The sequence below is a fragment of the Gekko japonicus genome, unplaced genomic scaffold (genome assembly GCF_001447785.1).
Source record: "Gekko japonicus isolate JY-2015 unplaced genomic scaffold, Gekko_japonicus_V1.1 scaffold167, whole genome shotgun sequence".
NCBI classification, from domain to species: domain Eukaryota; kingdom Metazoa; phylum Chordata; class Lepidosauria; order Squamata; family Gekkonidae; genus Gekko; species Gekko japonicus.
Window position 1 is genome coordinate 1,421,319 of NW_015164670.1, and position 26,806 is coordinate 1,448,124.

The 26,806-nt window shown below is 54.6% G+C and overlaps 1 protein-coding gene across 4 annotated transcripts in view; it reads left to right on the forward strand.

Moving 5' to 3' along the window:
• The first annotated feature begins 5,890 nt into the window (after nucleotides 1–5,890).
• The window catches only part of CGNL1 (cingulin-like 1), a 52,282-nt gene continuing 31,366 nt past the window's right edge, over nucleotides 5,891–26,806 (forward strand). For 3 of the 4 annotated variants that reach the window (XM_015409194.1, XM_015409195.1, XM_015409196.1), the window contains exons 1-7: nucleotides 5,891–7,516; nucleotides 8,288–8,382; nucleotides 10,602–10,695; nucleotides 11,466–11,567; nucleotides 18,740–18,888; nucleotides 20,295–20,430; nucleotides 21,427–21,639. In XM_015409194.1, the coding sequence (XP_015264680.1) occupies nucleotides 5,906–7,516; nucleotides 8,288–8,382; nucleotides 10,602–10,695; nucleotides 11,466–11,567; nucleotides 18,740–18,888; nucleotides 20,295–20,430; nucleotides 21,427–21,639 (2,400 nt within the window). In that variant the 5' untranslated portion in view covers nucleotides 5,891–5,905. The remainder of the gene's footprint in view (nucleotides 7,517–8,287; nucleotides 8,383–10,601; nucleotides 10,696–11,465; nucleotides 11,568–18,739; nucleotides 18,889–20,294; nucleotides 20,431–21,426; nucleotides 21,640–26,806) is intronic. The other variant, XM_015409197.1, reaches the window with a different exon arrangement.

A 26,806-nucleotide genomic window follows, 5' to 3' on the forward strand; every position in this document is an offset into this window, starting at 1 on the left:
CCCCCCCCCCCCCCCCCCGTGACTTGAGGCCTGGCAGCCCCTGAATCTGCCCCTGGGAGCATTCCCCGATCCCCTTTGAGTGGCTTCCGGTGTGTGTGTGTGTGGGGGAACCTGGGAGCGCAGCTGTCTGCCTCTGCCTTTGTGTGCCTCGGAGTCAGCTCCCCCAAGTTTGTGCCCCAGCCAAGGGGGTATGTGAGACTGGCCGCCCACCTCCTGGGGGGGTGGTCTTTGGTGGACGGAAGCCAACTTCAGAGGGATGCGGGGTCTGATGTTCCCCGGCTGGGCCGAAGGACGGGGAGTTGCTCAGGAGAGACTGGCAGGGCTGGCCCGATCCCTGGGGCTGGGCGCAAAAGTTCCGTCTCTCGGTTGGCACCTCCGAATGTTTGCGTTTTCCCTCCTGGCTTTGGTTGCTAAGCAGCTGATCCTGAAGCCTGGGAAGTTTTGCCCTGCTCTAGAGGAGCCTGCTGGAGCGACTCTGTGCTCTGTTCTTCCTTCTGCCTTGCCAGGGGTGCGAGCCTGGCCGCCCCGCCCCGCCTAAGTTGTTGCCAAAGTGGGTGGCCGAAAGTGCAGGGCTTGGCTCTCGGGAGCTCCGGAGGGTTTCTTCATCCTAATGCCCTGGGCTTCTGGACAACTGTCTGCTGCTTCTTTTTTGAAATGTTATGTTAAAAAGATGCCGTGAGCCCCTAAAATATTTACAGCTGGGTTTTAATCCTTGGAAAATTGGATGTGAATGTGGAGCCTGACACCACAGTCTGGGGAGGGACTCCCAGCTGACCCAACAGCAGCGTCCAGGGAAGCCACGCCAAGGTTCCCGCCTCCCCGTCTGCCTCGCAGTCTGCACGGTGCTGTTGTGTGCGCTTGGACATGTTGAGGAGTGGGAGGGACGACCTGGTCCCGGGAGACTTGCGCCCTCTCCAGCTCCTGCCTGCTGGTTTCAGTTTGGAGGTCAAAGAGGTGATTCCTGGCTATCCAGCCTTCTGACTGACCTCCACCTGGGCTTGGGCTTGCTGACCCCTGGAGAAATCCATCCAGGCCGGTGCTGAAGGGCTTTCCCTTCCCATGGTGGAGGCTTGTGGGGCTTGTCACGCTTGCTCTGTTTACAGACACACAGTCGGAGCCTTTTAGAAACCAGCAGGCACGGGAATGTTGGGGGGGGGGAGGGCCCTGCGCCACATCCCCTCGCTGGAAGTTCCCTGCCCTCTGCCTGCCGCTCTCACCTCTCCCTCCAGTCCCTTCCCACGAAGGGGTGTTTGCTGCATTCCAGAGCCCGGGGGGAGAGAGAGAGTGTGCAGGAGCCGGGGAGAACCGTTCCTCCTCTCAAGTCAGAGCCCGGGGATCCAGAGAGGCGCTGCCACGGGCCTCCCTTCTTTCTGCCGGCCTCTTACTAGTCCTCCTGGCGCACCTGAGACGGTCACGGGCTTGGGAGGGGGGGGGCTTGCTGGCGTGAAGAAACCCAGCTGTTGTGTCTAAGACAGTCCGGCTGCAAAAAGCACTCAGACTGCCCGGGTGGAGGTTTCTTGCTCCTGTCCAACTTGGCACAGGATGAAGCCATGGATCCAGGGTCCTCCTCGGCAGAGCACAGCACAGAGGTTTTTTCCTTTCTCAGATTGCTGCACATGTTTTGTTGGTTTTTTTGCCGTGCCTAAAATCCTGGGGGTTGCATGACTTGTCTCTAAAGTATTCACACTCATGCCTGGCCAGCTGAGAAAGCCGTGTGTGTGTGTGTCAGGGCAGTGCCTTCTCGTGAGAGAGAGGCTGAGCTGGGGCCTGCTGCACCCCTGGAAACCGGGCTGCGCTCGGACCAGGACTGAAGCCAGGCGCCTGGAACTCCGGAAGGGACATTTGGGGAGGGGGGAGAAGCTGGTGGGCCCGCAGAAGCCTTTTACCAGGAGCCTCCTCTTCTCTCCAGCCTCGAAAACGTTAGAGGGCATCTAATGTTCCTTCTAAGGGACTCGTGGCTCCTGCCCCGTTCTCCGAAATGCCCGCCCCCCCCGCCCCCGCCGAGCAGAAAGGGGGTCTCTGGTTCAAGTGCCATCCGGGGTACCCTCCGATCCTTCCTCCCCTCCTTGCTTTTCGCTGGCAAATCAGCAGACACGCACACAGCCAGTGGGTATAGTGGTTAGAGTGCCGGACTGGGACGGGGGTTCCAGTCCCCCATGAAGCTCACTGGGAGAGCCTGGGCCAGTCCCTCTCTCAGCCTAGACCCCACCTCGGGGTGGTTGTGAGGATGACATGGGGGGGTGGGGACACATACCACGTAGGTCACCCTGAGCTCCTTGGAAGGACACCGGGACAGAAAAGGGGGCTGACTGAGGGACCCAGAAGGCACACAGCCATAGGGCCCAGGGAGGGCCATCTTCGGGGCAGGGCTGAGGGAGGCTGCCAGTGGGAAGGGGGCCTTTGGTGGGTGGGACCGGACCCGCCAGGAGGTGCTGGACCTTTACTCCTGCAGTTGAAAAGACCCAGGCCAGAGAGGGGGAGGAGGTCCAGGGTTCCTGCTTAGCCCCCTCCCAACTCCAGCACCCAAAATAGGGGGGGGGGCTGTCCATCCGGCTCTCTGCTGTTGCTGCGATTCTTGCCAGGAGGTCTCCCCTCCCCCCCCCATGTAAAATGACAGGCTAATCAGTCCAAGTGGATGTGTCATGATAGCGCAAGTTCTCACTTCCCAAATGCTTTCAATATATGGGGGGTAGTGGCCCTGCCCGGCAGAAGGATTACTTTTATGTGCTTTTAATCTGAATGTCATGATTTTAACTGTATTCTCAATGGCTTTAATGCTTTTACATTTGGTGTCTGGTGGATTGGTGTCTGGTGGATCCTGATTGGGTGGGAAGGTGGCACAAGAATATCTTAAAGGACGTGAATGAATAGCCCGTGCTCTCCTCCTCAGGGGGGGGCCGTGGGCCAGGGGCAAAGCTTTGGGGCAGAAAGTCCCACTTACCAAGCACTTCGGGGCTCTGCATTTCAACGGGTCCTTTCCTGGGGAAGTCGCGGGTGGCCTCCTCGTCCACTCGCAAGACAGCCCAGCATTTTGTGGAGATGCCCCCTGCGGGCAAAGGTGTGGGGTGCTGTTGCAGCAAAACTCAAGGGCAGAGCCTCCCCCCTGGGGCATCTCTCTGCTGTCTGGTGGCCTTTGCAGGCAGCCCTTTGACTGGGAAGGAGCCGGCGGGGGGGGGGTCGGCCTCCCATGTCTGCAGTGGTCCCAGAAACCCTCAGAGGGGTTCATCCCGGCCACCACGCTGGCTGCCGCTTGCTCAGGCTGACTGATGTCATTTCCCTTCATTCAGGGAAAGTGCTGACACCCAGAGTTCCAGGTTGTTTCTTGTTACCATCTGTCAAAATCCCTTGACGCGCCTGTTGATTTTTCTTCCCGAGGCTGCTGGGTCTGGATCCTGGCGATTAGGAGAGAGACATTGTTTCCGAAAGGTCCCCTTGCATAATACCTGGAAGCCCCGCGTGGCTGCTGGGAGCCGCGATTGTGCAGGAGGAGGGAAGCTGAACGGGGCGGGGGAAGGCTGTGGGCGGCCCGGCCCATGGAGCCACGCGACCCAGGAGTGGACTGCCGCCTCCTCCACCTGTGTGTCCACCTGTTCCCCCCCTCTTTTGGCTTGACCTTTTGCATTTCCAGTTGGCGCCTGTGTCTGTCACCCTGTGGGCGGGCCAAGGCCCGGTGCGGTTCCCAGTGGGGCAGAACCGTGTTTGGGGGCATTAGTTGATGCCCTGAGCGTGCTGCCCCAGGAGCCAACCAGGGCGTGAGCCGCTGCGCCCTCAGTGGCTCAAGGCCTCAAGCTGGGTGTTCGGCTTGCCAGCACTGGGTTGGGAAATACGTGGAGGTTTGGTCGGGGTGGAGCTTGGGGAGGGCAGGGTTTGGGGAAGGGAGGGGAGCCAGTGTGGTGTCGTGGGTGTTAGGAGCACGGACTCTAATCTGGGAGAACCGGGTTTGATTCCCCACTCCTCCACATGCAGCTGCTGGTGTGACTTTGGGTCAGTCACAAGTCCTCTCAGAGCTGTTCTCTCAAGGACAGTCTTCAAAAGAGCTCTCTCGGCCCCGCCTATCTCACAGGGTGTCTGTTGTGGGGAGGGGAGGGGAAGGGAAAGGAGATTGTAAACTGCTCTGAGACTCCTTTGGGTAGTGAAGGGCGGGGTAGAAATCCAATCTCCTCCTCCTCCTCGGTATAATGCCAGAGAGTCCACCCTCCAAAGTAGCCGTTTCCTCCAGGGGAACTGATCTTGGTCATCTGAAGATCAATTGTAATAGTGAAAGATTTCCGGGCGCTACCTGGAGGTTGGCACGACCTGCCATTGGATCTCCAGTTAGGAAGTCAAGGACATCCGTTCCTGAAGCTATGGAGATATTTTGTCAGTGGGGGGACGTGCCCCTCCTCTTCTGTGGCTCCCATTCTGGGAGCTTGAATGAGGCAGGGCAGGGCGGCTCCTTGGTTCCGTGGGCCGCCTCTTCCCCAGTGTGAAGGGAGAGCAGAGGAGGCTCTTTCCCCCTCCCTGGACTGCTGCACGGCCTCTCCTCTCCTCTCGGGGTTTTGTCTCCTTGGGCTGCTTAGTTCTCGCCGCAAATTGGGAGATGTCTGCACACTAGTGAGGGCTGCAGATGGGAAGGAATGCTGGGGCCCACGGAACACGGAGACAATGGGGGTCGGTTCCCGTATGGTTGTGACGGACAGGCTGTAGAACACGTTGCTAACACTGGTGGGTCGGGAGGACCTCTGGCAACCTGGCAGAGAAGCCCGGGCACAGCGCTTGGTAGCGTGGTGCTGAACTGATGTGGAAGAACACCAGGTTAATCTGGCGTGTGCTTGGAAAGAGTTTGTCCTCTGGTGTTTCTTCAGCTGGGAGGGCGAATTGGCCCTCGCTGCTGCTATGCCAAGAATTTGGTCTCCTCCCCTGGGTGTGGTGCTTCCGTCTGGCTCTGAAATGATTGCATTCCTCCCCAGGTTGATTGACTTTATGTTCTTGTGTATTCTGCTGATTAAAGCACCCTTCATCTTGACAACTCGTGTCCCTAATCGCTGAGTATTTCTCTAAATGTTGGAAGGACCGTGTGAAGAAAAGGCCGGTTGGTTCTCAGCAACGCAGAGTGATTAGAACAGGGGCCTTCAGCTTAGGAGAGCACGGCCCTTCCCCACCTCCCCTGTCTTTTGTTCCACCGAAAGCCACACTGCCAGGTGTCAGAGATAAGTTTTCTGGCCCAGACTCAAAAGCTGATACGGCAGGAAAAGGACTGTCAGCTCGGACTATTTTGTACAGCTCTGTCCCAGGCTGGCCAAATTGCAGGTCTTGGGTGTTAGCGGGGAAAAGGGAAGGGATTCCTTGCTAGAAACAGGAGCCGGGAGGAGGCCGGGGTGGTGAGGAAGCGCATGGAGAGCAGCGGCCCCAAAGGGGCGCCAGAAGACCCCTCCTCCCCCGTGTGGGCTGTCAGTTCACTGCAGAGGCCTGGGAGGGGGCTGGTGGCCAGCAGTGAATGGACAAAACGCTCCCAGCATGCAGGCAGTGGTGGGCTTTTATCTGCCCATCTTGGCAAACCCAGACAACCTGCACAAAGCACTTTGAGGCGGCAGGAGGGCACTTTTCCCAGGGTAGTTCCTAGAATCCCAGAGTTGGAGGGGGCCATAGAGGCCATCTAATCCAGCTCCCTGTTCAATCCAGGACCAGCCTAGAGCATCCCTGACAAGGATTTGTCCAGCCGTTGCTAAAAGACTGCCAGGGAGGGGGAGCTCACCACCTCCCGAGGCAGCTGATTCCACTGTTTTGAACAACTCTGACTGTAAAAAAGTGTTTCCCCTAAAATCCCGCTGGTACCTTCCCGCTTCTGAGAATGCCGGGGATTTGTTGCAGTATGAAGTCTGATGGTCCGTCTCTCCTCTTTGCAGAGCTGACCCGTGAGTGAGTCATGGAGTCCTGTTTTGGCCGCTTCCAGCACGTGGAGCTCCAGCCTCAGCAGCAGGACTGTGGGGGGGCCCTGACGCTCACAAACAGCGAGGCCACAAAGGCCAAGACCAGCCAGAACTCCTCCAAGGCAGGGGGCTCCTATGGAGTCAGTATCCGGGTCCAAGGGATCGACGGGCACCCCTACATTGTGCTGAACAACACAGAAGGGGATTCCCCAGAGCCCCTCCCGGCATTGGAAAACGGTCAGCCGGCGACATCTCTGACCCTTAACAGAGCAGCACCAGATTCCGGTCCTGCTCCTGCACATGAGGGGGAGAATGGGGAGGACCGCCGCCAGTGTTCGGAGCTTCATCACGCACTGCCAGGGGTGCTTCCAAGCCTGATGCTGGCCAGTGCAGGGGAGGGAGAGAAGAGAGTGTCTCATTCCAGTCCTGGCCTCCCCCAGCCCTCCAGCCTGTTCAATTTTCAGCGGCACCCTGAGCTCCTGGAGCCCTACGACCCCGAAAAGAATCTTCTGAACTTGGACGCCTTTCAGACCTCATCGTTCCAGAAGTCCAAATCCATTGCAGATGAGGAGAGACCTGAGGCCAAGCCGTGGAGTTCACCGCTGAAGCCCATAGCGTCGGATAAAACGAGTCTCCAGTTTGCAGAACTGGCCAAAGCGAATGTGAAAACGGTCACTCTGAGCAAGCCTGCCGCTGGGGAGGGCGTCAGCAAGCCGGACCTGGGAAGCGGCGGCATCTCAGACAGTCCTAACGGGATTCTCGAATCCCTTTCTTCCAGTGGTGGGTCTGCATATGCGGGAAGCCCCCCCACCTGCCAAGAGACCGGGAAGAGTCATCCCGACCTCCTCCCCTTCCGCAGGCAAGATTCAGCGGGATCGATACCGAATGGCTCCCGGCGGTCATCAACTTCGTCAACAACGCCAACGTCCGCGGCTTCCTTGTACCGTTTCTTCTTAGACGACCAAGAGTGTGCTATTTATGCTGACCACGTGAACCGGCATGAGAACAGAAGATACATCCCGTTTCTGCCTGGGACCGGCCGTGACATTGACACCGGTTCCATCCCTGCCGTCGATCAGCTGATTGAGAAGTTTGACAGGAAGGCTGGCCACCCGAGGAGAGGTCGGCTGGGGATGCGGAGCAGAATTCACCCCGATGACCGTAAGCGGTCGAGGAGCGTGGACAGCCTCCTGCCTGCTGGCCTCCAAGTGAATTCAGAGGGTTTAGATGCATTTAGCCAAGATTTGGGGAAGTCGTCCGAACACTTGCTGCAGCCGTCTCAGGTGCGACTGAGGAAGCCAGTGCCTCGAGACCAGAAGTCCCCCTCTCTTGGGGAACAGAGCAGCCTGCGGACTGTCGGCAAGCTCCAGGCCACAGCCAGAGACTCTCACGGCAGCTGTTTTAATTCCTTGCAACGTCCTCCCCAGGCTAATCTCACGGACGAGAGCTCGGCTCGTAAGGCATCCACGTTTCCAGTCCAGGCTAACAAAAGTGAAAGGAAAACCGTGACTTCCACTCTCTTGATAGCAAACCGGACTGCGCCACCGCCTGAGCTGGGAGCAAAGAAAGTCTCCGCCACATCTTTTGCTTCTGCTTCAAACGCACAGGTAATTGGCGGGAATGCCGGACATCGGCTCTAGCTCGCGAGGGGGTGCAGGGTTTTCAAGATCACAACGCTGGCAAATAGGAAACAAATAGCTTCTTATACCTCAGCCTTATTGCAGCCATCGTTCAGGGCAGAGGAGCTGTTGCGTGAAATGGCTCAGAGGGCAGAGCCATGTCAGTCTGCAGGAGAAGGGCCTGATTCGAATCCAGGGGCACCTCAGAGACCCACAATTGTTTCGGAGTTTGAGCTTTCAGGAGTCAGAGCTGTATCTGATGAAGGGAGCTCTGACTCTCAAACGCTTGTGTGCCCCGAAACTCTTGCTGGCCTCTAAGGTCCTTCTGGACCTCAATCCAGCTGTTGTGTGTGTGTTGCGGGGGGCTTTCCAACTGAACTCCATCCTCCGTGGAGGCGGATTAGGACAGAGCAGATGTTTTGGTGTTAGCACTAGAGCAAAGCAAAGCATCAAGTAAGCAATGCTGAAGCAAGGAAAGACCGTCTCACCCAGCGCCGGCCCAAGACTAGGTTGCCTGCCTGCCTTCTTCCCTGCCCCCTCCCCAGTCAGTTTTCAAGGGACCCGTAAAGCGATCTGGGATCTTTTGCAATGCAGGGGCCACAATGCTGGGCTCCTGAGTCGGTTGCGAAGCGTCCTGGGCTCCAGCCCCTTGGATTCTGTGGGGCAGCCGCCAGAGGGCTTGGGCGGAGCCTGTCTGCTGCAGAGGCCCAGCTGGGAGAGAGCGGGTTCCTTCCTCAGGCCTCTGCTGTGTCTTTCCAGGTGACTCCGGATCTGCTGAAGGGACAGCAGGAACTTGCGCGGCAAACCAGCGAGGAAACCGCCAAGCAGATCCTCTACAACTACCTGAAGGAGGGGTCAGTAGTGTGAAATGGCGGCGGCAAGTGGCATTTGCTTAAAGACGAGGGACTGACGTGGGCGTGTCCGGTGTGCCCTTCTAACACCACCCTGGCCCCGGTTCTGAATCCTCAGAGCATAGAGTCATTGGGTTGGAGGGGGCCCTACAGGCCACCGAGTCCAGCCCCTGCTGGATCAGCCAAGAGCATCCCTGACAGATGTCCAGCCGCTGCCAGTGAAGGGGAGCTCACTGCCTCTATATGCAGCTGATTCCACTGTGGCACAACTCTGGCTGGCAAAACGTTTTCACTAAGATCCAGCCGGTGCCTTCCCGCCCTTCATTTAAACCCATTCTTGCGAGTCCTCTCCTCCACTGCCCACAGGAACAGCTCCCTGCCCTCCTCCAAGGGACAGCCCTTCAGATACCGCAAGAGAGCCATCCTTCCCCCCCATCTCCTCTTCCTCAGACTGAACATTCCCAAGTCCCTCTGCCTTTCCAGTGATTTAGCGGGCCCGATGATGCCCCTCTGGTGTTCAGGACCCACGAGAAGAGGGCTCTTCCTTGGGGAGTCCTTGGGATACTCTGGTTCCTCGTCCTTGTACTCGACTGCTGCTTTGGTGGGTCCATTGCTGATGGGGGGAGGGAGGGGGTTGCTTTTTTTGTGTGCCATATCCCTCCCCCCCATGATCCCTTTGTCATTGAGCCTTGTTTGCTGCCTTCTACATTTGTTTCTAAACGGGCTATAAATACTTTAAATGTGCAACGTAGGCACTGCAGTCTGACGTGCTTGAACTGTGCTTCCCTAAGAAGGGGCTTGGGGTCCGGCTTTCGACCTGGGCATGGAACGGAGACTGTACTGGTTGCCCTTACTGACGACCTCCGTAGACATCTGGATCGGGGTGGCGTGGCGGCACTATTGTTACTCGATCTGTCGGCCGCATTCGATACGGTCGACCATCAGTTGCTGGCCCGCCGCCTTGCCGACGTGGGGATTCAGGGTCTCGCTCTTCAATGGCTTGTCTCCTTTCTCCAAGGTTGGGGACAGAGGGTGGAATTAGGGGAGCAGCGGTCCCGGAGGTACCCGCTCGAATGCGGTGTGCCTCAGGGGGCGGTTCTCTCCCCGATGCTATTTAATATCTATATGCGCCCCCTCGCCCAGATAGTCCGGAGGTATGGGCTTGGGTGTCATCAATATGCTGATGACACCCACCTCTATCTGAAGTTGGGTGGCCAGTCGGATTCCGCTCCAGAAGATCTGCACCAGGCGTTGCAGGCCGTGTCTGGATGGCTCAGGCTGAGCTGGTTGAAGCTGAACCTTATCGATGGAGGCCCAGGTTGCAGCCACTGCCAAAGCGGCCTTTTACCATCTTCGGCTGGTGCGGCAGTTGGTTCCCTTTCTCAGCCGCGAAGACCTAGCCACAGTGATCCACGCGACGGTCACCTCGAGGCTTGACTACTGCAACGCTCTCTACATGGGGCTGCCTTTGTCGCTGATTCGGAGGCTGCAGCTAGTGCAGAATGCGGCGGCCAGGCTGGTTGCTGGTGTCTCGAAATGGGATCACATCCAGCCTGTGCTCAAAGCGCTGCACTGGCTGCCTATAGCATACCGGATCCGCTTCAAAGTGCTGGTGCTTACCTTTAAAGCCCTACGTGGCCAGGGTCCAGCATACCTAAGGGACCGCCTTGCCCCACATAGACCCCAGAGAGCACTTCGGTCGGGGTCGCTACACCGCCTCGCGATCCTGGGCCCGAAAGAGGCCAGGCTTGTTGCCACTAGGGCTAGGTCCTTTTCGGTGGCGGCTCCTATCTGGTGGAATGAGCTCCCAGAGGAGATCAGGGCCCTGCTGGACCTGCTGCAGTTCCGCAGGGCCTGCAAGACGGAGCTCTTCCGCCAGGCTTTCGAATAGGAGCCGCCGCCGCCACCATTACCACCAATGGAAGCCAATGTGGCAATAACATCAGGAGGCCACAGTATCCTCCCCTGGGGTTGTGCAATAGGGAGAGAGGGTCTGAGTCACGCGGGATCCTTGGGCGTGGCCCATGTATTAGTGTTTTAAATTGTTTTATTGTTGTTTTATCGCACTGAGTGCCATACTGTTGTAAGCCGCCCTGAGCCCGCAATGCAGGGAGGGCGGGGTATAAATAAAATTAAATAAATAAATAAATAATGTGGGGGCTTGACAAGGGGCAGCGGCAGGGCCCAAACCGCCTGGCTGGCTGACGTCTTTTCTGTTTTAGGAGCAGTGAAAACGACGATGCCACAAAGAGGAAGGTCAACTTGGTGTTTGAGAAAATCCAGACTTTGAAGTCCCGAGCGTCTGGGAGCACACAGGTAAAAGACTCCGGCACAACCACCTTGCGTCTCTGTGGGGGGAGGGAAATCTCTGATTTCCATTTATTGCTGGAGGAGGGCAGAGTCGTTACAGGGCCCCTCAGGACTCGGAGATGCACGTGGAGCTTTTTCTGAGCTGTACAGGGGGGGCTCCCCTTCCTGTGCATAAATCCCAACTAGTGGGAAGCCCCAGCCGGTGCAGACCCACAAGTCCTCAGGAGATCTGCGGTGCATCCGTGACCCACACGCTACTCTCTCCTGGGTACAGCTGGGGTGCAGAGGGCCGAGATGAGTTCAGATCCAAGTATTCGATTCAGATTTGGTTCTCTGGAGGCCCAAGTCCCATTGAAAAGACCATGGAAAAAAATGGAACTGGGCAGAACTCCCTTAATTAAACCTCAGAGCTTGCAAGTGGTGCCGCATGTGTTCTTTTTCTTTGTTCAAAGGATGCTGTTAGCCTTGCAAAGGGTGCCGAGCATTGATAAAACAGTCCCCTCCCTCCGAGGCTGTGCGCCAGGAGTCTGGCATGCGCAGACGAGATGCTTCTGCCCCATAACCACAGAGACCCCCAAGCTTTGGTCCCTCTGCCTTCTCCCCATTGTTCTGTTTTCCAGACCGCCCCGGCCTGAATGGGCTCACTGATTAAACACTCTGGTTTATGCTGCAGTTTTATCTTAGTCCTTTAAAAAAAAAAAAGGACACACTGTTCAGCTTGTGAAGGGAAATCCAGTAAGGGTGTTCCAAACAAACTCATGTTGTTTTAACTGCAGGTTGCTGATAATGCAGCTGAAGTCAAAACTCTGGTGGAACAGAAGGAGGGGTTGGAGAAGGAGGTTTCCGAACTGCAGAGAGCTCTGGATCTGGGGGTCAAGGTAAGGCCTCTCTGCAAGTCACTCCTCTTCCCGACCAAGAGAACAGTCAACAGTGGAAAACACAGCTTGTCTCAGAGATTTATGAATCCGTCTAGCTCTACTCTGAGCCGGTTTCAGAGAGCAGCTGTATTGGTCTGCAATCAAAGAGCAGGGTTCGAGTCCAGCAGCACTTTGATTGATTGATTGATTACATTTTTACCTGGCCGAGGCCAGCTCAAGGCAGCTTACATAAAACAACCTAAAATTTTACAATACACGTAAAATAGTTTAACAACAACAGCAACAATTAAATAATTAAGCACTTCTAAAACCATTTAAAGCCATAAATAAAAACTTTCAAGACCAACAAGAGTTTTGGGCGTTTGGGCTTCTGAGACTCCAGGCTCCCTTCATGAGTTACAAAGAACAAGAAGCCAGCCCAGGAGCCACTTGGAGGCCAACGCGAATTTCGGGGAGTGAGCTTTCCGTCGTCCAGGCGCCCTTTGTCTGATACGCACGGGCAATGGCTTCCCAGGCAGAGGAGAATCTCCCAAAGTCGCTGCTCTCTGAGATTCTTTCAGTGGACTGACCCTGGGGCGTTCTGCACACAACTTGGGTGTCTGGACAATGAGCCACAGCCCTTGAGCCCAGGGACAGGTCACTGCTGTACCCAAGCTCAGCAGAAGGAGACAGGGGTCGGATCCGGCCATGCACGGAATCCACTGCACTCACCAAACCCGAGTCCACTGAGTTAAACCTTGGATCTTCGACGTGGTCTCTGTGCTTCACACCCATGGGATCTAGTGCGCACCCCACCGCGCATGCCCAGAGGGGTGGGCGCGGACATCCCGCCAGTTCCTTTCTTACCGTCGCATTGAGTAGACCTCTTCTTCGTCGGTCCGATCGGTTCACTGTTAGCTCTCACCTCACAGCTCTTAGGAATTATTTCCAAACTTTCTTTTACTTTAATTTTTGGTTGTTCTTCAAAAACATTTTTTTAAAAAAAACAACTTTGTTTTCAGCTGAGGGGGAGTTTACCTCAGGCCTTCGGGCTACCCTCCCCTCAAACGTTCCCGCTTCTTCTTCGCTTCTTTTATGGAGAAGTGGGGCTTTTTCAACAGGTGCAAGGTTTGTGGCAGCAAACTTGCTCCTTCTGACCGTCATACCCTCTGCATTTTTTGCCTCGGAGAGTCTCACCAGCCAGAGTCCTGTCGTCACTGTGAGCGTTTCTCCAATCAAACACGAAAAACCGTGCTGCTCGCCATAAAGTGGCGCTGCTTGAATCGGCCCTTGCTCCTGCCTCAGCGATGGAGGAAAGACCATCTACATCGACAGCTCCGGTATCGAGGCCTGCCTCCGATGTCGACCGCCTGACGCTGAAGCTCCCGACATCGAAGGCACAATCGTCCGCTTCCACGCCAGTCAAAAAGAAGGCTAAGGCAAGTAAGGATCATAAGTCCACGAAGAAGGGCACTTCCAAGTCCCCGAAGGCGGTGAAGAAGGGGAAGGAAGCGGTGTCTGCACTGGGTGATGCCCCTAAATTGCCTCCCGCTCCAACTGCAGTATCGATATCGGAGGCCCAAGTCCCTCCACCAATACTGGCCATCCAACTATTGGATTCCCCCATCCAAACGGTAGAGCTCTCCAGTCATCAAATGGATGCAGAGCCTTCTCCGTCTCCTTCCCCGTCTTCGACATAGACGGTATCAGAAGCTCCTGACATCAATCCACGTCGGCACCGATATACTTCATGCAACGTGCAGCGTCACCCTCCACGTTTGGTCTCTCAAGCTGTCGATATCGACAACCGAGACTACAGGGATGGCTCTCGCAGACACGCTACTGCTTTGTCTCCAAGACATCCACGGTCCAGGAGTCGCTCCCCAAGAGTCTTCCTGCCCCCTCCACTACCAATGTCGTGGGATCAACGACAGTTGAGGTACTTGTACAGGGCTTATCCACCATCCATGCCATGGTTGACTCCGGCGGGCTATTCTGAGTGGGATCACTATTCGTTCCACTCTGTTCATAGGTCGAGATCGCCTCATAAGTCGAGACCTTCAGCATCTCTGTCACGTCCTCCTGTAGTCGATCCTTCCCACCATACTCTGGAACCAAGTCGTCCTCTTAACCCTCCGGTCACTCCAACCCCGGTCGTCGTCCAAACTAAACCCATAACTTGTCAACAGGACACTTCGGTCCAGATACCACAACAAGACTCCTCTGACTTCATAGAAGAGGACTCAGATACAGAAGCTTCTGAGGCTCATACCTCTCCTGACCATACATGTCCCAACCAGGATGTCGCTGAGGACTTACCCGTATCCCCATCCGACAACCTTACATCTTACACAGATCTAGTCAAAAGAATGGCCCCCTCTTTAGGCCTCTCTGTCGTCCAGCAACATCTGCAGGCAACGGATGCAGTTTATGATATAGTTCAGCTGGATACCTCTTCCACCTTGGCATTGCCCATGTCTTCAGTCCTTCTGCAGGCAGCAAAGACACCATGGCTAAAACCTTCGTCTGCTCCTGTGTCCACAAGGCGACTGGACCATATGTACAGGGTACAAGAGGCAGATGCTGAATTCCTGTTCTCACACTCTAAGCCAAACTCTATGGTGATTACATCTTTCTCCAAATCCAAGAGGACGCATTCCGCTCCTTCTGACAAGGAAAGAAGGAAATTAGATGCCTTCGGCAGGCGCTTCTACTCCACGGGAGCATTGGGAGTCAAGGCCACTAACTATCTGGCCTGTATGAACCGGTATCAATACACTCTTTGGGAACGGTTCTCAGAACTCCTCAGCCACCTCCCTGACAACAAACTTCAAGCAGCCAGAGTCATACAAAAAGAGGGCATGGTGTTGGCAAAACAACAGCTCAACACTGCTAAACATGTCCTCGAGGCATCTTCCAGAACGATGGCCTCTGCAATAGCTCTCAGAAGACATTCCTGGCTCTGCAACACTAATCTCCCGATAGATACTAGATCTTATGTGGAAGATCTCCCTTTCGATGGCCTGGGGCTTTTCAATGCTACCACTGATTCTACTCTACAAGAGTTAGATAAAAGCATCAAGGCTTCTCGAGCTCTAGGAGTCTCTTCCTCTGCAAAACAACAATACCGGCCCCGCACCTGGTTGAGGTCCTGGCAGAGGCGTACCTCAACTCATCAGTCTGCAGACACACGATAGAGACCACGAACGTCTTCGGGAGGCCAAAGACCCGCCTTTCAGAAACCGAAATTCAGTTCCGGACAACAAGCTTCCCGCACCAAACAGTCCAAACCCTCCAACCAGGGTTTTTGACTGCCCTGTCACCGAGTCAGCTCTGACCCATCTGTTTCCCTTTCTTCACGCTTGGCGTCTCATCACCTCGGACGAGTAGGTGCTTTCCATCTTGACCCAAGGCTACAAAATTCAGTTCCATGAGAACTCCAATACTCCTATCATCGTCTCCACGCCCCCTTCCCCACCTCTCCTCGAGGAGGTGTCCATCCTTCTGCAGAAGGGAGCCATCAAACATGTTGCACCACACCTCCACGGGACAGGATTTTATTCCCGATACTTCACAGTCCCGAAGAGAGATGGAGGCGTTCGACCCATATTAGATCTAAGGAAACTGAATCGTTTTGTGACCTACCACCGCTTCCACATGGTATCCCTACAACAGATCATGCCGTTGCTTCGGAAACACGTCTGGATGGCCACCCTCGACTTCCAAGATGCATATTTCCACCTTACTATCCACCCCTTCCACCGCCAGTACCTCCGCTTTGCGGTTGGTCAACAGCACTACCAGTATACGGCCCTTCCATTTGGCCTGTCCAGCACCCCAAGGGTCTTCACAAAGACTATGATTGTGGTTGCAGCTTTCCTCCGTCTCCAGAGTATCTCCATCTACCCATATATAGACGATTGGCTTCTGGTAGCGCCTTCCAAGGACGCCCTGGTCTCCAATGTCACAGAGACTCTGGCACTATTGGAGAATCTGGGCCTGCGAGTCAATCGACAAAAGTCTCAATTGTGTCTGGTCCAGCAAATTCAGTACATCAGCGCAATACTGGATTCGAAGACTTGCGTGGCTTACCTGCCCCAAGACAGGGCAGCAGATATCATTTCCTTAGCCACCGTCATCCGTACCCAACCCTCCATCACTGCCTTCCAGATTCAGAGGCTGCTAGGCCTGATGGCTGCAACAACGTTGGTCCTCGTCTTTGCAAGACTCAAAATGCACCCTTTACAGCTCTGGTTTATCCGCAACTACGATCTATCGAAAAACGCACACAATGTCGTCCTATCCCCTCTTCCCAGCATACAGGACTCTTTACTTTGGTGGACTGTCCCTTTGAATATCCTTCAGGGAGTGCCCTTCCACCCTCCGTCACCATTACAACGGATGCTTCCCTGATGGGATGGGGTGTACACTCCATGGGCCTTTCTGTTGGAGACAAGTGGAACACACAGATGAGGAAGCGACACATAAAGTTCCTAGAACTCCTGGCTATACAACACGCTGTCACCAGTTTCCTCCCTTTAATCAAGGGAAAATGTGTCACGGTCCTCACTGACAACACCACAGTGCTCTCTTATGTCAACAGACAGGGAGGCACTGTTTCCCTACGACTCTGCACCCTTGCCATTCAGTTGTGGGAGCTTTGCATCGCCAACAACATATTCCTTGTAGCCACTCACATTCCCGGACACATGAACGTGCAGGCAGACCATCTAAGTCGAGCAGGACTCAGCCATCACGAGTGAGGGATGAACCCAACATACCTCCTCCCATTCTTCCGCATGTGGGGAGCTCCCCAAGTCGACGTCTTTGCCACCAGGAACAACAAAAGGTGTCCTCTGTTCTGCTGTCGAGGAGGCAGGGATCCACAATCTCTGGGAGACGGCCTCCTTTACCCTTGGTCCACGGGACTTCTTTACCTGTTCCCCCCCTTACCTCTGCTTCTGAGAGTGGTCCGCAAAATACTCAAAGATGCCGTGGACTGTATCTTAATAACTCCATGGTGGCCGAGACAACCTTGGTTTTCTATGGTCCTCGAGTTATCACAGGGGATATACCATCAGTTCCCTCCGGCTCAGGACCTCCTCCTCCTCTCCGACTCCCCTGTCCTACATCACGACATACCGCAATCGAAACGTGACGGCATGGCAGATAACATCACCGGCTTCTCCTCCCGCGTAGTGAACGTCCTCTTGAATTCCAGGAAGCCTACTACACGGAGGTCTTACAATTACAAATGGCGAAGGTTCTGTTCTTCCCTATGTGATGACGCTCCTCGAGCCACCTCAGTGGGTCTCGAAAGTTTTCCGATTTCCAAACGATTTTTAAAAGGTTTGTTACACCTTTACCCTCCTGTCAAAACTCCAGTCGCTCCCTGGGACCTTCCTCTAGTTCTACACCAGCTCACGAGGAAGCCTTTTGAGCTGCTTGCTACATGTGACCTCAAACTCCTCGCATGGAAAACGGCCTTTTTAATTGCTATCACATTGGGAAGGCGAGTTGGAGAAATATTGGCTTTCCGGCACGATACACCTTACCTTTCGTTTTTGCCAGACGGAGTCCGCCTCGTCCCGGACATCTCCTTCCTGTCGAAGGTGGTGTCAGAGTTCCACCTGCAGGCGGAGGTCTTCCTCCCTGATTTCTTCCCAAATCCAACATCAGCAGAAGACAAACTACTCCACACCTTGGACGTGAAACGGGCTCTCCTGTTCTACCTCAATAGAACACACCCAACTAGACGAGACTCACAACTGTTTGTCTCTTACGCGTCGGCACGACTGGGCACTCGCATCACGGCCCAGCGCCTATCAAAGTGGATTGTGGGTCTCATCTGTCTGTGTTACCAGATCGCCAAGCAGCCATTGTCTGGCCCTATCGGGGCTCATTCTACCAGGGCTGTCGTGACTTCCACTGCCTTCCTCCAGGAAGTGCCACTGAAGGACATTTGCAAAGCCGCTACGTGGGCCACGCCTAATACTTTCATAAGGCACTACGCCCTAGACGTCCGTACCAACACCAATACCAACATGGGACGTCACATTCTGTCTTCGGCTACGCAGTAAAAGACCCGCCAGCACCCTCCTCCATGTAGGCTACTGCTCGCTAATCTCCCATGGGTGTGAAGCACAGAGACCACGTCGAAGATAAACAGGTTGCTTACCTGTAACTGATTATCTTCGAGTGGTCATCTGTGCATTCACACTACCCGCCCTCCTTCCCCGCTGCTGTCAGCTTCTACATTTTTAATAGAGGTTGATTTGCAGCGGTTTGTAGGAACTGACGGGATGTCCACGCCCACCCCTCTGGGCATGTTTGGTGGGGTACCTGCTCATGCCCGAGGGACTGGGCGCGAAAATCCGTTAAAAGAGCTTGCTACAGCACCGACCGATCCAGCACGTGCACACTAGATCCCATGGGTGTGAATGCACAGATGACCACTCGAAGATCATCAGTTACAGGTAAGCAACCTGTTTTTCAGAGTAGTCCTTTCACGTAGATTACATGAACACAGGAAGCTGCCTTATCCCGAATCAGCACCTTGGTCCATCAAGGTTAGTATTGTCCACTCAGGCGGGCAGCGGCTCTCCAAGGTATCAGGCTGAGGCTTTCACATCACCTACTGCCTGGTCCTTTAACTGGAGATGCTGGGGATTGAACCCGGGGCCTTCTGCTTGCCAAACAGATGCTCTACCACTGAGCCACAGCTCCTCTCTTAATGCAGTGGGCCGTCTACTGAATCAGAACCTTGGTCCACCAAAGTCAGTGTTGCCTACTCTGACTGGCAGCGGCTCTCTGTTTTCTCAGATGGGGGTGGTCTTTCACATCACCTACTACCTTAATGGAGATGCTGGGGATTGAATCTGGGACCTTCTGCGTGCCAAGTGGCTCTACCACTGAGCCACAGCCGCCCCCCCCCCCATTTTGAGAAATCCTTCCCTTATGCCTAAGAAAGACTTCTGTCGGCTTTTGAACTTCACCGTCTCCAAAAGGGTCCCAAGAATGACATCTTCTAAAGGGTCCCTTTGTTTGGTGGCTGACCTGAGGCCTCTTGGTGTTTACACACTTCTGTGGTTTGGGGTGGGGGGAGGAGAAGGGAGCCCCCCACACACACATCACCTCTCCCATTTTTTTTAAAATGTCGTTGCCATGATGAATTTTTGATGCTCACAATTCAGAATCAACAGAACCTCAAAGAAGAAAGAGACGCAACGAGAGCAGAGCTGAAGGTACTGCGACGGCGGCTGGAAGAGGCCCTGGAGGAAAAAGAAGCCTTCCATAAGTGGGCCGAGGAGAGCGAGAAGGACCTCCGGCACAGCACGGAAGAGTGGGTTCTCTACACCAAATCGCTCTCTCGCTCTCTCTTTCTCTGTGGTTACCCCCCCCCCCCCCGGAAAATCTCCAGAATTCCACAGATCAGATTTTCATTTCTCTCCCTTGATTCTAAGACCACCTGAATTCTGGGCTGTGGCAAACTCTGCTAATGTCTCTTGAATCCATTTTCCCCCTCTTGCTTTCTGGGAGAAGTTGGAAGCTCCAGCTTTTCTACCAACGGCTGAGACCCATTTTCTGCTGTTGACACTCTTCTTTGTGTTTGTTGTTACTGACTCTCTAGAAATAGGCCTCTTGAGGGCGGCCGCTCACTGCAAAAAAAAAATTGCAGTAAAACATCTTAGAATGATCATAGAATGTTAGAGTTGGAAGGGACCTTGCAGGTCATCTAGTCCAACCCCCGGCACTCTGCAGGAGCAAAGATAGCCCTACAACATACCCGAAAGATGGCCGTTCAGCTACTGCTTGAAAATGTCCAGCAAAGGAGCATCCACCACCACCTCCCGAGGTAGACTGTTCCACTGCTCAACCACTCTTACAGTTAGGAAGTTTCTCCTGATATTTAGCCGGTATCGACTCCCTTGTCATTTCCACCGATTAGACCTAGTCTTGCAATCCGGAGCAAGAGAGAATAGATACACTCCATCTTCTACATGACGGCCCTTCAAATACTTGAAGACTGCAATCCTGTCCCCTCTAAGCCTTCTCTTTCCCAGGCTAAACAGACCCAACTCTTTCAGCCTTTCCTCGTAAGACTTGGATTCCAACCCTCTCACCATCCTGGTTGCCCTCTTCTGGACACGCTCGCGCTTGTCAACGTCCTTCCTAAAATGTGGTGCCCAAAACTGGACACAGTCCTCCAGGTGAGGCCTGACCATAGCAGAATGGAGCGGAACAACCACCTCCCTTGATCTGGACACAAGGCTTAGAACAAAGTTTGAGTTCTGTGTATAAGCTTTCCAGTGCAAAGTGTGCACACGAAAGCTGATACCCAGAAGAAAACTTGGTTTGTCTTAAAAGGTGTCTGACTGGACTCAAACTTTCTTCTGTGGCTTCAGACCAACATGGCCACCAACCTGAATCTATCTTAGATCATTGCTTTGATTTCAAGGATACAACTGTAGCCACAGTGCCCCAAAACTCTAGTGAATAAACTGCATCTTTTGGAGTATTGGGAGAGAACTGGCAGTGTGCGCCTCCTCCCTGGGCTTGAGAGGTTCAGATGCAGAGGGGGCCACCACTGAGAAGTCCTAAGAGCTTTCGTCTTGGAATGGTGGGGTCTGTTTCTTCCTCCTCTGAAGCTAGAAGGGACATTTTCTTAGAAAATGGGGCTGCTCTTGGAATGGTGTCGCTCTCCTTCCCTACCTGTAACACACACATTGTTTTTCTTTCCCTCTCGAGGCTTTTCCAAGTGAAAATGGAGAGGGAGCAGCACCAGACGGAAATCCGGGACCTGCAGGATCAGCTGTCCGAAATGCATGACGAACTGGACAGCGCGAAATGTGCAGAAGATGGCGAGAGAAAGCTCCTCATTCAGGTGAGCGGCGGCGGCAGCATAGCAGCTGCAGGGACCACCACTGGATGGGAAAGCTGCCAAGCTGGTCTCCCAAGAGAGTCAGATTTTGCTTTTAGGAAAGGCGTTTGTTTTTCATGCGTCGCCAGAGAAATCGGCAAGGTCTGTTGTGCTGGGTAGTTCTCTTGGCTTTGAGTGTTGTGTCTCTTCGCTTAGCCTCATTTGAGGGATCCCACCTATGGAAGAGTACGAGCTGGGTCACAGGAGGAGGGACTCCTGTACCTCTTGGGAGGTGTTCCCCAGATGGGTGGGAAGGGCATGAAGACCAGGAAAGCTCCCAAGAGGGGGAAGTCAGGAGGGGCAAATACATTCACGCAAACTGCCGTGCTCGACTGCCCTCCCTCCTTCCCTCGAGTGGCTACCTGCTTTCTAGACAACTTCCAGAGCATGAAAAGAAGGCGTCTCTGGGGTCAGGTGGTGAGAAAAGGAGCAGAAATAGGTTTTCCTGGTGGTCGCTTCTCCTCTCACCCTGGGGGAAAGTTCTGTAGATTGAGTATCTTCTCCCTCCTCCTGAGGTGATTTTGTACCTTCCGCCCCTCACGTGCACTTCTGCATGTTTCAAAACAGGAGCCCCCACCCCGTGGCTGCAGCTAGGTGTTTGAGAAGTCAGGAGACGCACCTTTTCCCCCTCTCGTTTGCAAAATGCCTGCCCTGCTTTTCTGCCCTCGTCCGGGCCTTCTCGTCTGGCCCTGGGCTGGAGCATGGCTCGAGCAAACCCCAGAGGCAGCAAGGCCTGGTAGCGGGAGGCAGAGTGCATCTGCGCCTGAAGAAGAGAGACGGCCTCAGGCCAGGCCAGGCCAGAGCCTCCACCTGTTTGTGTGCCAGTCGCTGGGGCTGACGGTGTGCCTCCCGGGCCTCCGCTCCACCTCCCTGACCCCGACTCGGAAAGGAGCGTCCCTGAGGGTCTCCTCCTCCGGCTGAAGGCCGCCTCCGCTTGTCTCTTGCCCTGGGTGGGCCTAGGAGCTGATGCAGCTGAAGCAGGACCTGCAGGCCCTCCTGGCGGCCAAAGAGCAACAGGAGGACGTCCTGAGGAAGCGCGAGCGGGAGCTGACCGCCTTGAAAGGGGCCCTGAAGGAGGAGGTCTCCAGTCACGACCAGGAGATGGACCGGCTGAAAGAGCAGCACGAGGAGGAGCTCCGGGTCCTGAGGCAGGGTTTGGCGGAAGCCTCAAAGGTCAGTGTGGGGCCGGCTGGAGCTGAGGAGGCGGGGGGGCGGGGGGCAATCCATCGCTTGTGTGAAAGCCTTCTGACTGACCAGGACTTGTCTTCTGGCCATGGCCCAAAAGCCTTCCTTCCTCTCCTTCTCAGTCCTGGGTGGCGCTGGTGCCCTCGTGGGCCATGGCTGCCCTCTCGCTCAGCCATGGGCCTCGCATGCATTCGTCTACCCATTCCAGAGGCCCAGCCCCGAGTCTGGTCCTTTCTGCCTCCCGTGCTGTTGACGTTGACGTGTGTGTGTGTGTCGAGGTGCCAGTCGGGGCTTAACTGCCTGCTGTTTGCTGGACTGGGGTCCGTCCCCCCGGTTGATTCCCATGGGGGTACTCTGCCCTGCCCTTCATTCCCCTCGTCTGCCTCATTCAGACGAGAACAATTGGTGTGGAGAGGGGAGTGCCTTGAGAGAGGAAGCGCCCGCCAGGGCTTGGAAAACAGTTTGTTTATGACTCAGTAATCACAGATATAGCTCAGGCTCTCAACCCCATGAACTGTCTCTCAAAGACGTTCCCCAGTAATTGACTGGTGTTTTTTCTCAATTACGGAGCCGCGATTACAAATGAGGAGAAATGAAAGAGGGGCTTGTTTGAGGCAACAATGATCCAGTCCCGGGGGAGGGGGGGCGGCTCGGAGTGGGTGGGGAGTCAGAAACACCCGCTCTTTGTTTCCTGGCAGGGCGGGCCTGAAGTCGTGGGGTCTGGGGGTGTGGGCTGTGGGTGACGGCCCCTCTGCTCCCCCCCCCCACCTGTCTGGGCACTGGTGGCTTTCCCTCTTCCCTGACCCAGAGTGATGACAGGCGGATGGGAGCAATGGGCAGCCCCCCCAGTGAAGCCGAGGAGGTCCGGCGACTGACAAAGAGAAGATCTTCCGGCTGACCCAACTCCCACCTGTAGTAACGCCACAAAGTCTCATGGTCTTACTTTAGCTGTCAGCCACATAACTTAAAGGAGAGGGGGATCACAACGTGGCACCCGGGGGCACCCACCAACACCTTTCCTGGCACCCGCCAAGTCCTTTCAGGAAGTGGGCGGGGCCAGGTGGGGCTTTTGCCCCGCGAGACTTCTGATTGGCTATGCAGATTAAAAGGTATCCTGTTAAACAGAACTCCTGCTTGAAATATTGAAGGGTTACTACTAGATGACCTTGCTCTCTGACATTTTGTAATTGACCCCACCTCCTGCGGCAGCCATTTTGTGATTGTGCCCGTCAGGGGTCATTTTGTAGAAAAAGAGGTGCAGGAGCACATTAGCATAACTTATTTGCATATGCCACACCCCCTGACATCACCGGAAGTGTGTCAGAAGGCAACACCCACCGCTCAGGCCCCACTGCACTGTTTTGGATTGCTAGCTATTGGGGGGAAACGTGCAGATCTGTCGTGGCAGAGGAGGGAGAGCTTGTACCTGAATAAAACCTGGTCTTAAAGGTGCCATTGGACTGTTTTGGACCGGGGGGGGGGCCTCCGCAGCTTACTTGGCTGCTTCTTGCTCTGACTGAGGGCTGCTGGGAGCAGGGGGTGGGGCTTGTTGCATGTGCCCGCCCCCTGAGCTCTTTACCGCCGGAGCTCCGCTCCTGTGCGCTCCTGCAGGAAATGACTCCTGGTGCCCGCTGCCCTTTGACAGAATTCCCAAGGTGCCCACAGGAACCTTGGAGACTTATAGGGTAGCTCACAGGATGAGCCCCACCTAATCCCAAAAGTTGTGAATGGGGGCCTTTTGAAGTTGGGGGGGGGGTTCCTAGGAACATTATTCAGCAGCTTCAGTCCACTTACAATGGTGCTTTCATCTGGATTACAAAATAGGAGGCGAGTTCTGATGGGTCGCAGTGATAGAAGATGCCGAAAGGCCTAGTGAGGTTAATGCAAATGAGATAGCGGCCCATCAGTCTGCAGAGCAAGATTTTTCTGTAGGGCTGCCAAGGCTGCCTTTCCCCCCATGGCAGGCCAGGAGCCCACTGCATCCAGTGTGCATCGAGGGAAGATGAGTTGCCTGGGAATACCAGGTTGGGTTACAGCCATCTGCTCGGTTTGCCCCTGGTTCTGAAAAACTTGCTTTGAAGAGAAGCTGTTTGGTCAGCTCATCCCAGGCTCTGAGAAAAAATGCAGAAGAAATCCCTGTCCTGCATTGTGGGATGATACAATTAGGCCTGTGTTCAAATCTTGGACATGCCCTGCCTTATGAGGAAGCCTCATGAGGAAGGGGTGTGGTTTTATCTCAAGAGCAAGTCATGGGTCCCACTGCCAAGGGACCTATCCGTGTGTCTAGCAGTACCTCTCCACTCTGCCTAGACTGGAGAAAAGCCAAAGAAACATTAGCCTTTGCTGGTCCTTGTTGTTGTTGTTCAATCGCACAGTCGAGTCCAACTCTTCGCGACCCCATGGACCAGATCACACCAGGCCTTCCTGTCTTCCGCTGTCCTCTGAAGTTTGCTCAATTTCATGTTCGTTGCATCTATGACACTGTCTAACCATCTCATCCTTTGCCGTCCCCGTCTTCTTTGACCTTCAATCTTTCCAAGCATCAGGGTCTTCTTCTCCAGTGAGTGCTCCCTTCTCATTGGGTGGCCAAAGTATTTGAGCTTCAGTTTCATTATCTGGCCTTCCAGGGAACAGTCAGGGTTGATTTCTTTTAGGATTGATTGATTTGATCTTCTTGCAGTCCAAGGGACTCTCCAGAGTCTTCTCCAGCACCATCGTTCAAAAGAATCTATTCCTCGGTGCTCGGCCTTCCTTATAGTCCAGCTCTCGCAGCCATACATGACTACTGGGAATACCATTGCTTTGACCATGCGGACTTTTGTTGGCAGGGTGATGTGTCTACTTTTTATCATGCTGTTGAGGTTCGCCATCGTTTTCCTCCCAAGGAGCAGGCGTCTTTTAATTTCATGGCTGCTGTCACAGTCTGCGGTGATCTGGGATCCCAGGAATGTGAAGTCTGAGACTCCAAGTGAAGGGCGGGGTATAAATCCAATCTCTTCTTCTTCTACTACTTCCACGACTTCCCCTTCTATTTGCCAAGGAGTGATGGGGCCGGATGCCACGATCGTAGGTTTTTTGATGTTGAGCTTCAAGCTCACTTTTGCGCTCTCCTCTTTCACTCTGAGCAAGAGTCCTACCTGGTATTATAAGGGGACGGTTTGCTTCATCTTTCCTGCCTGCTCAGAATATAAAACAGAATTGCATCCTCATGAAACAGAGTCCATGTTCATGTACCTTGGCAAGGCATGATGCAAAGCCGGCAAGGCCCAAATGGAAGGGTCTGTTTATCCCTCTAAACAGACAGTGAATGTTTGAGGACTGGAACCTCGCCTTGACCCTCCCCAGTCTGTTCCTTAAACTGGACGTGTGCAAAATTCTTCCCATTTCACTCAGAGCACATACCCCTTTCCCCTCTGGAATTTTACGGTGTTGCAACGGGTCTTCAGTGCACCTGACTCGTGTCGGCCTAGAAAGAGGCTGCTTGAAGGGGAAAGGGTCACCTGCAGGGCATCCATTCTCTTCCCCCATTGGACCCATAGCGGTTTCCAGCCTGTGCTGGGGGTTGGAGGGGCAAGGGGACTTCATAGCGCACACACACACACACACCCCTCCGCAGCTCTCAGCACGTCCCCTCTGTCTGTGCCCGGAAGTGCTTGTGCTTTGGGCATGATGTGCCATAAACCAAGACTCCTCCCAGCCAAGGCCCAGGGCCTTCTGACCGGCACCTTTCCCTCAAGAGCTCCTGGGCACACAGAACTTGAGCAGTGGGATCGCTTAAACCTGGGGCTTCAGAGCCTACTGGCTGGGCCCTTCAGTTTGGGCTCCTGGTTCTGATTCACCGCCAGGACTCAGGCCTGCTTCTTGCCTCCAGTCCCCGCCACCAGGACAGCTCACTGAGACTTCAGGCCCTCCACACTGCTGGCGCTGGGCTTCTGGCTGCATGCGAATCCGTCCACGGCCCTGGCTTCTCTGGCTTTCCCCCCCAGGTGTGCACATGGAGTTTATGACGATGCTGCAACAAACAGATTCCTTTGGGTCCCGGCAGTAGTCAAAGGCTGCCTGGAGCAGGTCGAGTGGAGCTCTGAATTGGGGGGGGGGTGTCTGTAGAAAGGAAGGAAGGCATTTCCCCCGCCTGCTTTGGTTGTGAAAGGGTTGCTGTGCCCAGCAAGGCTCCCTCTACTCTAAGCTGTGGGGTCTCGTGAGCAAAAATTCTGCTTTGTGAGCAACTGGCATTAAAGTTGCGAGCCAGCGATTTGGCTACTGCATACATTAGTTTGCTCTGGAGCCATCATTTCCTGAGCTAAGACAAAAATGTGTGAGCCGGAGGCTAGAAAACTGTGAGCTCGCTCACACTAACTCAGCTTAGAGGGAGCACTGCTGCCCAGTCCTCATCACTCTGCTTGGTTGTAATCAGCTAGTCGAGAGAGCCATTTTTTAATAGGAACATAATTTTTTAAAAAAATGTTCAGCGAAGGGTCCTTGTGAGTGGAAAGATGCCCTGCAGTTCCCCCAGGCTGGCTTTCTTTGCGTCTTGAAGGCATCTTCTAAAAATCTTCTAGAGACCCGGTGTTGTATGGTGGCTAAAAGTTTCAGATTAGTACTCAGGAGATCTGTGTTCGAATCCCCGCTCGTGCAATGGAAGCCCAGTGGGCCAGGCACACACTCTCAGCCTAATCTACCTCGCAGGGGGGATGTTGTGAGGATGAAGTGGAGGAGAGGAGAGAACGTGAGCTTCTTGGGGTCCCCACTGGGGAGGAAGGTGGGGTATAAATGAATTCAGTAAATGAGATGAAATGAAAAACTGCCCACGCTCACCCTTTAGCTCACGCCACACCTGGGATCTTTCACCTTTCAATAATCAGGATATTATCAGCCGGCCCAAGGTCAGCAATGTTTCCGGTCTTGGCTTCTGTCTGGGTTCTGTCTGTTTTCCCTCGGCGGCAGCAAGTTTTGGGTCCCCCATTTGGGAGAGAAACTGACCTCAGCTGTGGACCTCTGCATCTCCCTTTTGGTTCAGTGAGGCCCACGCAGGAGGACTTCCGTGCTGGTTGACTGGCGAAGGGCTCTGCTTGGATCCCCAGCCTTGGCCACCAAACTCTTTCTGTGCCGTCTCTGGCTTGGTCCCTGCTGCACCGACGCTGGGCCTGGCTTGCTT